The 15,039-nt window shown below is 38.1% G+C and overlaps 1 protein-coding gene across 7 annotated transcripts in view; it reads right to left on the bottom strand.

Annotated features, from left to right (window-relative positions):
• Dennd1a (DENN domain containing 1A) overlaps window positions 1-15,039 on the bottom strand; it is a 488,183-nt gene that overhangs the window by 332,559 nt on the left and 140,585 nt on the right. For all 7 annotated transcript variants that reach the window (XM_051166832.1, XM_051166835.1, XM_051166833.1 and 4 more), the window contains one exon: window positions 6,998-7,047. In XM_051166832.1, coding sequence (XP_051022789.1) covers window positions 6,998-7,047 — 50 coding nt within the window. The remainder of the gene's footprint in view (window positions 1-6,997; window positions 7,048-15,039) is intronic.

The following is a 15,039-nucleotide window of genomic DNA, read 5'->3' as shown; positions in this document are numbered from 1 at the left end:
AACATCCAAAAAACTAAGTCTGTCAGGGGCAGTCAAACAGAGGTTCACTGGAAGGGCTCTGAATTTCTAAGGAATGTATCACTTGCTCTACTAGCTGAGGTAGTCTATGAAAGTATTCTCTATTTTTTCATTAAAAAATAAAATAAAAATAAAATGACTAGGGGGTCCACTTCCTCAAAGGCTGCAGTTCGTTTCCTTTTAGTATCAGCATTTATAATTTCTACAAGAATCAGTGATTTCACAATGATTAAAGCAAAAAGAGCCATAGGAACCATGTGATTCAATTTTCTTGTTTTAAGGGTGGGCAACTGAGGTGTGGGGTTTTGTTTTGGTTTTCAAAGTAATTAGGACTAGGGTGAAAATCCAAGCCAACTTGTGGTTCAATGTCCTTCCCATCCTGCCGTGCTGCTCTAATTCAAGGCCAGCCCTTCCCTACAAGTCTCACCTCAGGTTAAGGAACCGAATTATGACAAGAATGCAGAGTTGTCTTGGCAAATGGACTGTGCTTCTCATTAAGCTCCAGAAAGCACATTTGAGCACCTTCAGAAATAAGGCCAGCTGACCAGGCGCAGGGTCACCCTCAGTACTTTTCCCACACTTAGAAGAATGTACAAAACAAGGGAACAGAGCAAGAACTAAGCTCAGACTGTAAGCTTCATGCTACTCTCTAAACGCTCATGAGCTGTTCAAGATCCTTCCTACCCTGTTTTGTTTAAAAGGGTGTTTAATATTTTGTTTGAAGTTGCTTATAGATTCAGTGCAAGAACAGCACAGAGTATCTGCTGTTTGAATCCAGTCCTTCAGTGAGAAATGAGACTTTTCAAGTCAGACTCACTTTAAGCTTAGCCATTTTGCATACTGGAGTACATCTACACTGGTGATAGAATACACACTGGAAACACATACGGAACAACAAAAACAGAGACCTTGCAACTCACATAGCTGACTACCTAATTGACCAGTAGCTTCTTGGAGATGACAACATTGACTCAAACAAAGGATGAGATGGAACAGCATAAGAACTGAGTATTTCCAGCAAAGGAAAAGCTATGCAAAGGTCCTAGGGACTGAAAGGAGCCGGGCACATGCAGGAATGAAAAAGATAACAAGGGCACCCTAAAGCACAGGGACAAACAGCAGCATCACAATGAATTACCACATAAAGTGATACACAAGTCATATTAAGATATTAGCTCATTTGGGTAGGTGTGGGTTGGGTAGCGGGGTGTTTGGAGTAATGAAAGGCTCCTGAATAGTTCTAATCAAAAGGAAAGCATTCATCTCAAACATCAAAAAGAAAGTCAAGTACAGAGTTGAACATACTAGTTAGGAAAGCCACGGAAATGTTTCAGTTGGAGCGATACATTCAGAAGTTATCTGAACACAAGTGGTTCTGAACACTACAGAAATGATGAAGTCACCTTAAGAAAAGAACTGAGAGAGGCAAAAGAGTATCTAAGACTCATCCACAGAAATGCCAGTTGCGACAGCAGATGAAAAAGGGACCATCAAAGGAAAAAAGACAATCACCAGGCAGAACAAGCAGGAGGGAAGGTCACCTGTCCTGATGCATCAAGGTGAGAAGGGACAATGCCTATCACTGTGAATGATAGGGAGGCTTTGGGTGGCCTTGATAAGAACAGTTGTAGCTGAAAGAGAAAAGCAAGAGAGGCTGAAGGGGAACAAGTTGGCAGCTATAGGTAACTCTTTTAAGCACTAAAGAACTAGACAGTAACTGGGTGAGTAAAGTAAGAGGCTGGTATTGCTTTGGGATGAAGAAATACCAAAAGTTGGTTTTAAACTACTGAGAATGACACAGGAGAGGAAAGACAAAACTGAGAGTTGGGCTTTGTATAAGAATCCTAGGTCTACTCACAAGCTGTGTGAGAATAGGTAAGTTACTGTACCTTTCTAATCTCTTCTGTAAAATCAATCATCAAACTGCAAAGTGGTTTTAAAGATTACAAATAAAAAATATAAAGTAACTAGCACATAGTAAGTACACAACAAAAGTGACCATGATGTTGTACATAAAACATGTACATATGTTGTACATTTTATGTGGTACATAAAATTCACGGCCCGAATTACTGAGGTCTACTAATAATCACCTTTAGAACTGTCTACTGCCAAGTTATCCTGTCCTTGAGAGTTTGTGGACTGCTAGGCAGGAGCCAAGCTTTATTAAATTCTACTTCCCATACTGACATTCTGTGAACCACAAAGCTTTCCTACATATGTACAGCTTGGCATTTGCCTGAGCCTCAAGCTTCTTATCATCTCTCCACAGAGAACTAAGTGTTGAGAATGACAGTCTCCCAAGAGTTCCGGACAGAGCAGTAAGTGATTTCAGACTGTTAAAAAGAGTGTAGCCTTTATCTGCTCAAGAAAACCACCAGACATTTCTAAGAAGAACTGTCCTGACCTTGTCTATGTATGCCTGACAAAATAAATTATCTATAACCACAGAATTTAAACGTGTCAAAACTAGAGGAACCATAGAGAACTTCCCAGTTTACAGGACAGAAGTCATGAGCCTCCCTCCAGAACACAGCAAGTCAAGGACACACCCAAAGGGTACTTATTTCTTTACAGGCCACTCCATACTCTGCCACTAGGGCCAATTGCCATGCTACTCACTAATGCTGTGGAAATGACCACAAGCCACAGCAGAACCCATCACAATGAATATGTGGTACAGAAACAAAAGTATGGAACAATCTACAATGGTGCACTAACCAAGGAAACTCTCTATCTTTGTGGGAACCATTTTCTTCAGTTATCTAAATTTTGTATTTTTCTAAAGCAACTATATATTCAAAATAATCTTTACTCAAAATAATTACTTTATGCTGTGTTAGCTAGTGGCAGCAGTACGGTAAAGCAAAAAAGAAACAATGTAGAATTAGAGGTTGCAGCAAAATAAGGAGCTTGAAAAACAGTCCGCTCCACACACTAAAGGTACCTTACTCCACACCTTGAGCTCATTATTAAACCTACCTGGGCCTCTGCTGCCCATATGCAGAATACCAAGCATGGTAACACTGCAAATAGCTTATGTGCCAGCATAAGAAAGGAACACTGTACAGTGCTCAGCAGATAACACATACAAGCTAAAGTGCCAAGTAACATCTGAGTCCCCTTAGCATTTGTGGCTGCTTCCAAAACCATGAAATGGTGTCACTTCATTTTATATACCTGTCATTGCTGAGTCTAGAATGAGGCATGTCTCTCATGTACTCTGAGAAAGTGCTTTCATCACTGGCAGTGAACATTTCTTGAGACAAGGCAGGAACAAAGTGTTTTACTCCTTCTGCCACCAAGGGCTTCATGACAGTAGTGGGTAGAAAGAATTCTGGGCAGGAATGTGTTCCTTCCCCCAGCACTGTGACTGTGATTATGATGACTTCTGTAAAATGGGATGTCTGGGGCAGATGCTGCACTCTCAGACCCCGTAGGCACATTTTCAGAGCCTCCTGTGGCCAGAGCCCAATCTCTTACAGTACACGGCAGCCTCCCCAGCAGGTTCCATCTGCTCTGGCTGAACATCTCCAGGCTCACTCAGTGGTTCCCCTCTGCTTTGCTCTATGGTGCATATGGGGTGTCAAGCTCACTTTTCTACTTACCTACTTCTTGCTGGCCTGATAGACTCAACACAAGTCTCACCCATCATAACAAGTTCTCTCTGAACATATTAGTCTTCTGTTGTCTCCCCATCCTTTCAGACACTGTTTAAAATGCCTTTACAGAATGTCTTGAGCTAAACTGGCAAATACCCAGAGGACAGAGCTTCAAATCTGAGACCATTTCTACATTCTGGATATAACTCAACATAACAGCACCTACCCTGAATAAGCCTTTGCTTTCATATCTATCACCTGGCCACTGCTGGAAGAGTAAGGGAGGAAGCAACCACCAGCGTAGCACTTTGACTAGAGTCAATAGGCACTCAAAGCTACTTTTCTTTCCATTCCTCCCCTCCCTGGGCTATTTTTGGTGACTAGTCTTTCTCTACAAGGTGATATAGTGGGAGACAAGACCTAGGACAGGTTATAAGCCTAACGGACCTTGAGCAAGTCATAATTCCTCCACACTCAGACAGTCTGAAATGATGAGCACGTACTTGCTCTTCTCTCTTACAGCTGGATGATAAAACGAGATAATACATGAGAAGGGCTCACTTTACAGAGCTACCAGGATTATTATTTTTGATAAGTCCTAGTTTCAGAAAGAACAACCTTAAAACAGTACAAGAGATGGCAAAACATCAGTGCTGATGGGTGATTTGATGACGACTGTAGAAGTCCTACTCTTGGTACAGACTAGAATGTCAGGAAGTTGCATGACTATTCCTTAAGGAAGAAAACCTGAGATCAGAAAGTGCCATCACCTGAGGCACTGTTCATCTCATCTCCCTGCTAGTCTACTCACTAAGTCAACAGTTGCATAGACCTGGACAAACTTGTGGGCCTTAAAATCTGGGCTCATCTATTTGAAAGTGCTACAACTAATTAAAAAATGCTTGTGACATTAAAACCTCTGTATTTCTCATAAATGAGTCTAATTATGACAATCTCTTCTATACTGACGTATGTCTGCCTAAAGAGGTACAAAAGAAAGTATGGTCTTCCAAATAAAGTGGGATCTTCTTTGTTTTTCTTGTTTGGGGCATCAGTAGAAATTACTTTAAGGGATATTTATTATGTGAAGACAACCTATTATACACTGAATATCAAAATATATCCCTAAATAATGTTGCAAAAGAAAAAATAAAGAACACCACTGGTATGAGTGATTTGCACAAATGTGTTTTACAAGAAAAATATTTCCCAGTAGCAAAAAAAAAAAAAAAAAAAAAAAAAAAAAAGCATCCAATGTTACAGGTAACAGCGGTGAGGGTGGGGGTGGGGGGAGAGTGGAGGTAGACAGAGACGGAGACGGAGACAGAGACAGAGAGGGTGTTTCAGAGTTATCCCTGAAGTTCTACTTTTCTTTTATTTCAGGACAGATTCATGCAAATGGACAGGAAAGCAGGGTGGTGGGTGCAGTGTAAATGAGAAGTGTGTACTTGTGTGTGCACATGTGCGTGCATACTGCATTATGGTGGGGTGTGTCTTCTAATATTAGTTGAAAAGGTCAATTAGAGCTGGGTGTGGTGGAGCACACCTTTAATCCCAGCACTCAGGGGGCAGAGGCTGGTGGATCACTGTGAGTTCAAGGCCAGCCTGGTCTACAAAGTGAGTCCAGGATAGCCAAGGCTACACAGAGAAACCTTGTCTTGAAAAAACAAAGAAAAGAAAAGAAAAGGTCACGTAAAGAACACTTAACCAAAACAGATCACCATTCTAGGAAGAAGTGCTATCAAAATGTCTTCTTATATATTTTGTTAAATATCTAGCTGTATTTAGCCTTACTAATTTATATAACTATGTCTCTTCATAATATAGTTCCTTAGGTGGCTAGAAATGCCATACACTGCTGATTCATATAAATATAAAATTTGTATTGAACATCTCTCAACAATACCCTACACGTCTTGCTATGTTTTAGAGGCAATAGGACAAGGAGGAGAGAAGGGACTCTCATTACAAAGATAGACCCTCTTAAAATCAAGGCTAGTCTGTTCTGAGTACCAACCTACTAATAAAACATCCTACTACCCGGTCATAAAAGTGCTAAGCATGAAACCACTACAATAGCTGACTGACTTAAAACCAACACGTGAGAACCAGGGAGAGCACTGATGCTAAGTGGCTGACAGCATTTCAGAGTTGCTTCTAGGACTCAAACTCCTTGGCTACCAAGTCTCATCCCGTAACACTCTTTGGCTTTTGACAAATAAACCAGGATACTGGTATTACAATATATAGGAAAAAAATCAGTAGCACACTATCCATATACATGCTAAACCACCCAAATCCTTTTCGTCATGCCTATTTGTGGATGCTAAAAATACTCAATAGAACCTTCCCGAAGAAGTTTTACACTTTACACAGCTTTCTTGGAATGTTATGAAATTCATTAGTCATAATTTGCTTATTTTCCACAAGCTCTCTAACACTAAAAGTGGAATTTAAAACAAAAACAAAAACAGAATACATATACAGTCTCAATTCAGTTTCCCAAGAAAACAAAAGAGACAACAAGAAAGTAAACAAATGATCACATGATCCATGCTTCACTGGCATTGAGACCATAGCAAATGGATCTTAAAAACATAAAATGAAGATCACCACCTTGACATTTTACTAACAGTAATAAGTTACAATTTAAAAAAGTTGCATTTTTGAAAAGTTGCTCCCATCATGCAGTGGATTATTTAACAAACAAAACAAAATAAGCCTCACAGCTTCAGTTATCCTGGAGTTCTTATATTTGTACCTTTCCCATAAATCACTTCTCATGATATGAATACTAAGGATTGTTTAGACGCTTGTGTGTGTTTTGTATTCATGCCTATAGAAAATGCTCATTCCCCAAAGACACTACACCTTTAGTCACTTAAACCCAAAGTAAAACACTATCTAGCAACATTTCTTTTAAGTAGTAAACTGCTTCTAAACAAGATAGGTCCTTATCTATTTAAATTTGGAGTTGAAAGCAAGGAAAAACAAACCATAAGGCCAGGTGGTCATATATTATTTGTATAAGCAAAACATATTAATATTTAAATACAAATTCAACAGTACTGAATTAAATACCAACCATTCTTAATCATGGTTTAAGTCTGATAACCAAAATCAAAAATTGAATGCTACATAAAATACATCTCACAAACCATGTAACACACAGCTCTAAGCTTTAAACTTTTTGATAGTGTCAATAAAATTCCCAGGAAAGGAAAATACTGCAATTCTCCTTGGAGCAGAAGTGCTTTAAATCATGGTTAAACAGACAGAATGTTAAGAATGGTATGGCTTTTATTTTCTTTAGCAAGTTTAATACTATTCTTTTTTTTTTTTTTTAATACTAATAAAGTTTGAAAATCTGACACTACCTGTCCACATAGAAGGGAAAACAAAACTTGGTCAAAGTCTGTAGAACTTCCTGTGGAGAGAAAGAGAGATAATTTATACATCTAATGGGACCAATAAATCTAACATTAATCACAGAACACCATCTAGCAACTTTACCCTAAAGAAAGAGGAGACAGATGAAGAAATATGTGCTTTATCAATTACACAGGAGAAGTGCGAGGCAGTCAATCATGAGAAATAATAAACATGATCAAACTTCATTAAAAATGAAAAATTAATCAAGAACCACACATGGGCAAGCAGCAGGAGCCATGCAGGAAAGCTCCGAAGGGAGGGAGGTGCTTGGGTTGCTGAGTGTTAACACCCCTCCAGGGACCATCTCCAGCCTGACCATATGGATCAGAGTGAATAACACTGAGCCACATGGGTTTGGCCTGGCAGGGCTGCTGTTGCTGGCACTGTTTTTGCCTGTTACCTAGGAACAGAGGGGCCAGGATTAGACAACACTTCCCAGCATCAATAGGCCGAATTACAGCAGAAGATAAAGCCAACTTGAAGATAACTGTTCCTGAACATTCCTAAGTTCATTTTTAGAGTTTAAAACACCATTTAGTTGCTTTATCAAAAAGTTGCCATTTTTGGCATGCAGTAATTTTGAAATCAAACTGTGACCAATGTTTTTAGTTAAACATCATTACTATAATTAGACATACTTACCTGCTTGTAAATTATGAAAATCCAAAGCAAACTATCAGTATGAATAAATGTTCTTATAAATGCTGAGGCACATCAAGGCAAGCAAGTTTTTCAGGAAAGGGGCACAGAAAGCAACAGCATCTCAACAATTTATTAATAAAAGACAATGTTCTTACATTAAGACAAGAGCATTGGAACATGCAACACAACATGGGGTGGGGAACTCTTCCTAATAGACACATGTTACATATACATATATGCACACAGCTAACCATATATACAAGTAATTAACTATTACTTCCTTCATAGAATTTTCTATAGCTTGACTAATTTTACCATAGGCTTGGACAGCCCACAGTTGATGTTTATCATAAAGTCATTGACCAGCGTTATACATTCTTTAAAAATATTCCTTTCATGAATTTGATTCTCTTTTTAACTATTTTAAATCCCAACCTGAAGCCAAAATGAAGGACACATTGGGGAACTGGTTTAAATGAAAACAAATCTGCCTGTTGCAAATACTAATCCAAGTGATAAATTAAAGATCAGTTTACAAATGTAGCGCTTTTCTAACCAATAATAATGAATTATCAATGCTAACTGAATTGATGCTTCTCGCTTCATTTATTTTTAAAACCAGTTCTATCATTCAAGAAATAAACCACATCAATCTAATAACCCACTCAGTGAAGCAGAAAGCACATGACTTGCTCTGCCAGAGTGTGTTCTGCCAAGACAATTCAATTGAGCATATCCTAGTTTTAATATCATCTTGGATTGGGTCTACGTATATCACAGTACTGTTATGGCATGCTATAAAACAGTAAGGACTAAAGAAGCAGAGAAGAATACCAGCATGTTTTGAGAGGCATTTGCCTATCAGTTGGATATTCTATGTGGCATTCAGCAATGTACCTACTGTGATTTTAAACCAGTAGTATGTAGCTCAAATAGAGCATCATATAAGGATTAGTTTCCAAGCACATATTATCAGGCAAATGCTGGAAAAGAGACTGTATAAAAAACTCATTTTAATATAATTATAAAATATATTATCCACATACAAAACTCCCATGATACCATGATAACACCAGAAAGCATCTCTCAACTTAATACACATTTTTTTCTGAAAGTCAGTACCATGTGCTCACTCATTGCCAACATCAGCAGCTACAAAGACAGCTATCTTTTACTCCTCAAAAGTTTCAGGTACAGAAAGCACTTCTCTACTCTATGCTGGAGTTGTGCTGGGAAAAGGCCTCAAAAGATTTTTGAAAGAAAGGACTCCCATGGCTACAAGAAAGCATTGTGCTCTACAGCGGAGTCAAAAGAATCGAATATGCCCAACTTATTACTCACTACAATATAGAAACTACTTGCCACTTTCTTATATCAAGAGTAATAGTCAACCATGAACTTGTCTGCCAAATAATATTAGAATACAGAAACGAAAAATATAGCCTGAGTATAACCCACCTCCCAAGAACTTTCTTTCTACACAACAAAGTAGTAGGGTAGGGGAGATGAGGGAATAGGGGATGTATGAAAATGCAGGCGTGTGTTTGCATATTACCGTATGTTTCTTCATGTTTGTGATGCCACAAGAGCTTGATATTTCAATTTAAGTCAAACAAGATGGTGGTGTGCTGTCAGAGGGGGGGAAATGAGCATCTATCTGGTAATAGGCATAATCACATGATTTCAATCAGAACTAAAATATCTACTTCTGAGTTTAGGGAAGGGAAGACAAGAAAAAAGAAACAAGCAATGTTCTTTGTAAATTAGAAACTGCCAAAATAAACCAATTTTCTGTCTACTGATGCTTTCATCATATATAAATATTCAGTTACCTTATCCTCTTTGTCCAAAGAAAAACACAATTATTCAAATATGGAAAGATCACTCTCCAAGGGAGGGGGAGTAAAACCCTGATTTGAATATTTTTTGAGTCTTCTAGTTATTGCAGAGTATAGCAGAATCTTTCAACACTAATTTTTCTGGGGAAATAATCGTTGACCAGTTACCAACCCCCCTTTCTCTCGAGAACTATGTCTGGCTAGGGAACTTGGTTTGTAGATGTCAATTTCACTGTTTTCTCTCCCACACAAGCTCTCTCAGCCAGTCAGCCTCAGCTCAGCCTCCACTCCGGTAACATAAAGAGAATCTCGGAAATGCAGGGCAGCTGATGAAATGTAAACGACCTCATTGCAAAGGTGGGGGTGGGGAGGACTGTGTGCCAGTTCTCCAGATCAATTCCAAGTTTATATTTTCACAAATCTTTTTATGTACAGTTTGATTCCTTTTAACATTTTAATGAGAAAGAAAGAAAGAAAGAAAGAAAGAAAGAAAGAAAGAAAGAAAGAAAGAAAGAAAGAGAAAGAAAGAAAGAAAGAAAGAGAATTTATAGTAGCCAGTCACCACAGTTAAAGTTCAGGGCATGAACTAGATCCCAAGAGGGAACCAGTCCACCATGTCACCACTGGCTTTAGGACATTCGCCACCTGGTTCCATGTCCCTAGGTTCCAACTCTTTTCATAATCAAAACACTGCTGACATTATAAACCCCAGATGGGTTTTCTAAAATCCCTCCCAATCAATATATCCAACACATAACTTATTGGAGACAACACTGAGCTCATTGATTAAGGTGAGTTTGGTAGCAAAGTTTTCAAAATAAATGAGACAAGAATACAGCATTCAACCCCTTTGTGTCACCAGACAATTTACAAAACAGGCAATTTCCAAAATGCTTTTCTTTATAACAAAATATATGGGATTTCATGTGGGAAGAAAGAGGACGGGGGTGGGGGGAGTCACACAACCCTTTCAGTTATGCATATATTAAACAGCCAGCTGTACGGGAGCAGAAAAGCAACATCCACAAAACTCTGACCACCAGGAGACCGAGCCAACACAGGCCCAGCAGGATGAAACAACCGAAGTCAGAAACGAACTCCGGGCTAATCTTGGTCTACCCTGGGTTCATCTTCCCTAATGAGAAGTCTCACCTCTGGTCAGAAAGCCCATCAAGGGAATTTTCCATACTGTGAAGAAAGAGGGATATGTTCCAACACAGAGACAGTCTCTTAAAAACTAAGTAAAGTTTTATATTTATAATATACATTATAGAATCAGTAAAGCTTTGAAGACTAAATTCAGTGAATTTATCTGGAACTGTTAATCATAAGAAGGTTTGACCAAGTCACTCTAAATCTGGGCTTTAGAAGGTGTGTAGGCAATCCTGTAACAGACATCCTTTCCTAAGTAAAATACTTCATTTCATTTCTTCAAAGAAACCTATAAACAAAAGTAACTTTTATTTGACAGATGAAAACAGCAGTTGGGCATACATACCCCACAAATAAGTGCTTCTGAAGGATAAAGTGCCAGCTGATCTTACATTACAGTGTCTCCTGAAAGTACAGAATACTGAGAGATGGTGCACATGCTCCATAATTAAAGGTTGGAGGAAAAAGGTATGCAAGAAAATGTCTAAGATATACTGTGAATAAATGAGTGTATTTTAAAATATGTAAAACTATACTTAGCCTTTTAGTGCAGTCTAAAAGCTGAAAGAGCAGTTGATAATTTACCTGGGGAGAGGGAAGTTTGAAGAGGAGGGCAGTCAGGGGAAGAAGGGGCTTGGAGTGGGGGACAAAGGTAAACAGGACAGCCAGTGGGAGAACATTTCCTGGGTTTTGTATACATAATCTGTTCATTTCAAAATCATAGGTATGTGAGAAAAAGAGAAGCTCAAATTCCTAACATACTGTGTTTAAATTGGTTTTGTTTTGTTTTGCTTACTAGCATGAGGGAAAGCTGACCCTCTGACTCCTGCACGTGAAAGCAGTGCCACTGATGGGAAAGAAAATCTTTTGACTGATGATCTTAAAACTCAAACTGAAAGTTACAGAACACACACAATCCACACATTCAAAAAGCTAACAAAATTTGCACTTTAAGCCATTTCAAGTTAAAGCCAGTGACTCCAAGGGAAAGTTAACAAAGGTTTCTAATGTTTATAGTTAAGAATGGAAATGCAGAAGTTCCTGGAAACTTAATAAGCATCAAGTTCAAGGATGTTAATGGGAAGTTTCCTAAATGAGGAATGAGTAAATAAAATTTTATTTTTCCATTATAAGCATCAAATTAAATTCAAGATCCATATCATGGTTAAGATCTATTTATTTTCTCTCCCAGTGAGAAAAGGAGGCTTTGAAAAAGGGGCTTTACAGAATGGCCTTTCAACACTAAACATAAAAACCAGGTCAATTTTTGAACAATACTGTTCAAATATACTGCTAATTTTCTCTTTTAGGAATATTCAATATTTACTCCAAGATTACTTTTTATAAATTTTAATTTTTAGTTATGCATATAACTATAGTACTCTGAATTATACCTAACATTTAGAATTAGTGTGGCAATTCAAAGATAACATCACAATAGGTAAATTTACCATACTCTATAAGCATATTATCAATTTCATTCACATAATCTTTTTTTATAAGTCACGCTGTGACCAAACTCAGGGCCTTGGGCATTCCAAGTAAGCACTCTACCACACAATGACCTTCCCAACATTCCCAACATATATTAACATTTTGTTTACATTATCAAAGACTTTCAGGTAAAATAAAGGAAAGTTCCAACAGCCAAAGACCTACTTTTATACGGCAATATCTATGCCTTCTCAAGTCCAAAGTGAAAATACAGGGTCTTTTCTTTTCTTTTTTTTTTTTTTTTAAACAAATTTGATTTATCCTTTTTATGTTCTTTCTTTTCATCAAAATAATTGCCTACAAATTGTTCCATAGTCACAATAAAAAAAAAATCCTTTAGTCCAAACTTTCATTTGATAAACTTTAAACTGCACAGTATAGAGTTAAAAAACAGAGAGGCCACGTTTAAATGCCAATACAATTCTTAAGGCTGGGGTTCAAATAGTTCCAAAGTGAACAAATTAATTTCACACTATTAACATTTGGTGACATCAGTAGTACAGTTCCTTAGACTTCATATCACCCCTTTAAATGGTTTTTAGTTTGATCATTTCCTTAATCATTTATATTCCTGTTATCTGAGCATGTGTGTTACCAACAATTCTAAAAGGAAAGGGAAAAGGCCTCAAGTCAGCATATACCAAAGGAACGGGTCCCTGCAGTAAAACTGGGAACACAATTTTCCTCAAGAACTCATTTGCCCTCGGGAAACTACTACTAGAAAGAAAGCTGGAAAGATAGAAAGATAGAAAGAAAGATAGAAAGAAAGAAAGAAAGAAAGAAAGAAAGAAAGAAAGAAAGGAAGGAAGGAAGGAAGGAAAAAAGAGCACTGATTAAGAAAATACTATTTTGTAAGCGTATTAAAAGCTGTCAGCTTTTAAATATTTTAAATGCACACAAAAATGTGCACAGATGGGCATCTTTTCTGCTCACATTAGTCTAGGAAAAAAATCTTTCATTATCAAGCTCAAAGTCCTTGAATTTTTTAAACTTAATTGTGCCTCTATTTCTTAGAATTCACACCCCAAGGCCAAAGCTTTCCTGCCACCAGTCCTTCAAATCTGACTTGGACATTACACGGGAGGAGGCTCCAAGCCTCCCTGAGGTCTCACTCCTTTTACAACACACGAAAAAGCAGTCGATAATGGGCCCATGCTGAATTCACTGCTCCCCACGTCTCCTCTTGGGACACAAGCCTAGCAGATGTGATAAAAACTGTGTCAGAGAAGTGGCTCTAGTTTGTGCCTTAATGACAACTTAAACCTCTAAACCAATACAACCAAAAGATGAACAGAGCTGGCTGTTACCTCTCTCTGCTGCCAATCTTCCAATATCTTGGAACTAAATTAGCGCCTCTCCCCACAACTTCCCCTGCCACCCCTCAAAATCCATTCTAATTTTAAAAGATAAATGAGTTCAGAAAACACACTGGTGGCACAAGTGTCTGGGTGTTGTGTGTGTGGATGTCCTATAATTAAGCGCTGACACATATTTCATAGAATTTGTATTTTTCTCAAGGTATGATTGAGCATTCAGATATATAAAAGACTGCCTACTAAACACCCTCTGATCAGCACCCCAGTAACCATATGCACATATACTGCTGGGAGACTTACAGGCTCCAAAAAATACCTAAAGGCCTAAAGATTATTTTTAAACATGTTCAAACATAGGAGAGAGGTGATATTCTGAGCTAATGAAACATTCTATTTATTAAAATTTATACAGGACAATTTCTTAAACCGTGGGTGGTTATACTTTTAACTTGTAAGAAGTCTTTGTCTTATCTAATGACACGGTACCATAAAAATTGATTTAAATATGTGCCTCTGATAACATTTTCTAAATTCTATAATTCAGCCTTCAGATGATGGGTCTTTTTACCCAGTATCTTGAAAGCCTATTCAGCCACAACTGCATACCCACTTAATCAGCAATCATTGTTCTGGGATGCGGGACTTTGTTGTCAAGACAAGAACCAAAACCTTTAAAAAAAAAATTTTTTTTTTTTCAGAACTGGCATAAGAAAAAAGTGATCTTTGTCAGACAAGGACAAATTTATGCAAATCTTTTATAAACATTCACAAACATTTATTTAGCTTTTGAAATGTTGGCCTCATTTGAGAGCATGAAAATGAGGGGGAAGTAGGAAAACGCAAAGGACAGCTTAGAAGCTGGCACGCTACATAAATATTCAGAAGGAAGATTATAGGATTCATGTTAGGCTGTCTTAGGCTTCTCCAAAGTCCACATAGAATAGCAAAGAACAAAACTAACGAGAAGTGCAGCAGATGTTAGACAATGCATCGGCCTCTTTTCCTCTCTCACTTGGCTATACTTGGACGCTTTTATATTTCCTTTCAATATGGTTAGGTCATTCAAGGATTCTCCTATAGACTCTGTATTGTGGCTACAGATCTATAAGCTGGGGGTCTGTCAGCTTTCCAAAAGTTTCCAATGAAAAGGCATTATGCAAATTCTACCTCTCTTACCCTCTTTCAGGGGGAAAAAAGCCTCCAGTATGCAGTCATCAGAGTATTGGAAGCCCCAGCCTTCATTTCTGTATGGCTGTGTTTGCCTCAGGGCCACGCTGCTTGTTTTGACAGTGGATCCCCCTAGATAGTTGGGATTAGTCGAGCTTGTTTAGATAAACTTGAAATCAAGGCCTTCTCTAGGTAGACAGCTAGATGTAGCTACCCGAGTTTCCAGCTGCCTCCTCCTTTCATCCCCAAACAACTGCAGATTCACAGTAGCTATCACAGCCACAGGCTATGTCACATACATAAGTACAAAATTAAAGGCTGCTAAAAGAAGCCTTTGTAAGTCTTAGTGCTAAAATAAGGAATCTGTACTGCTTGGTT

Source organism: Acomys russatus, chromosome 24 (assembly GCF_903995435.1).
Source record: "Acomys russatus chromosome 24, mAcoRus1.1, whole genome shotgun sequence".
Classification (NCBI taxonomy): domain Eukaryota; kingdom Metazoa; phylum Chordata; class Mammalia; order Rodentia; family Muridae; genus Acomys; species Acomys russatus.
This window is presented reverse-complemented; position numbering and strand designations above follow the sequence as displayed.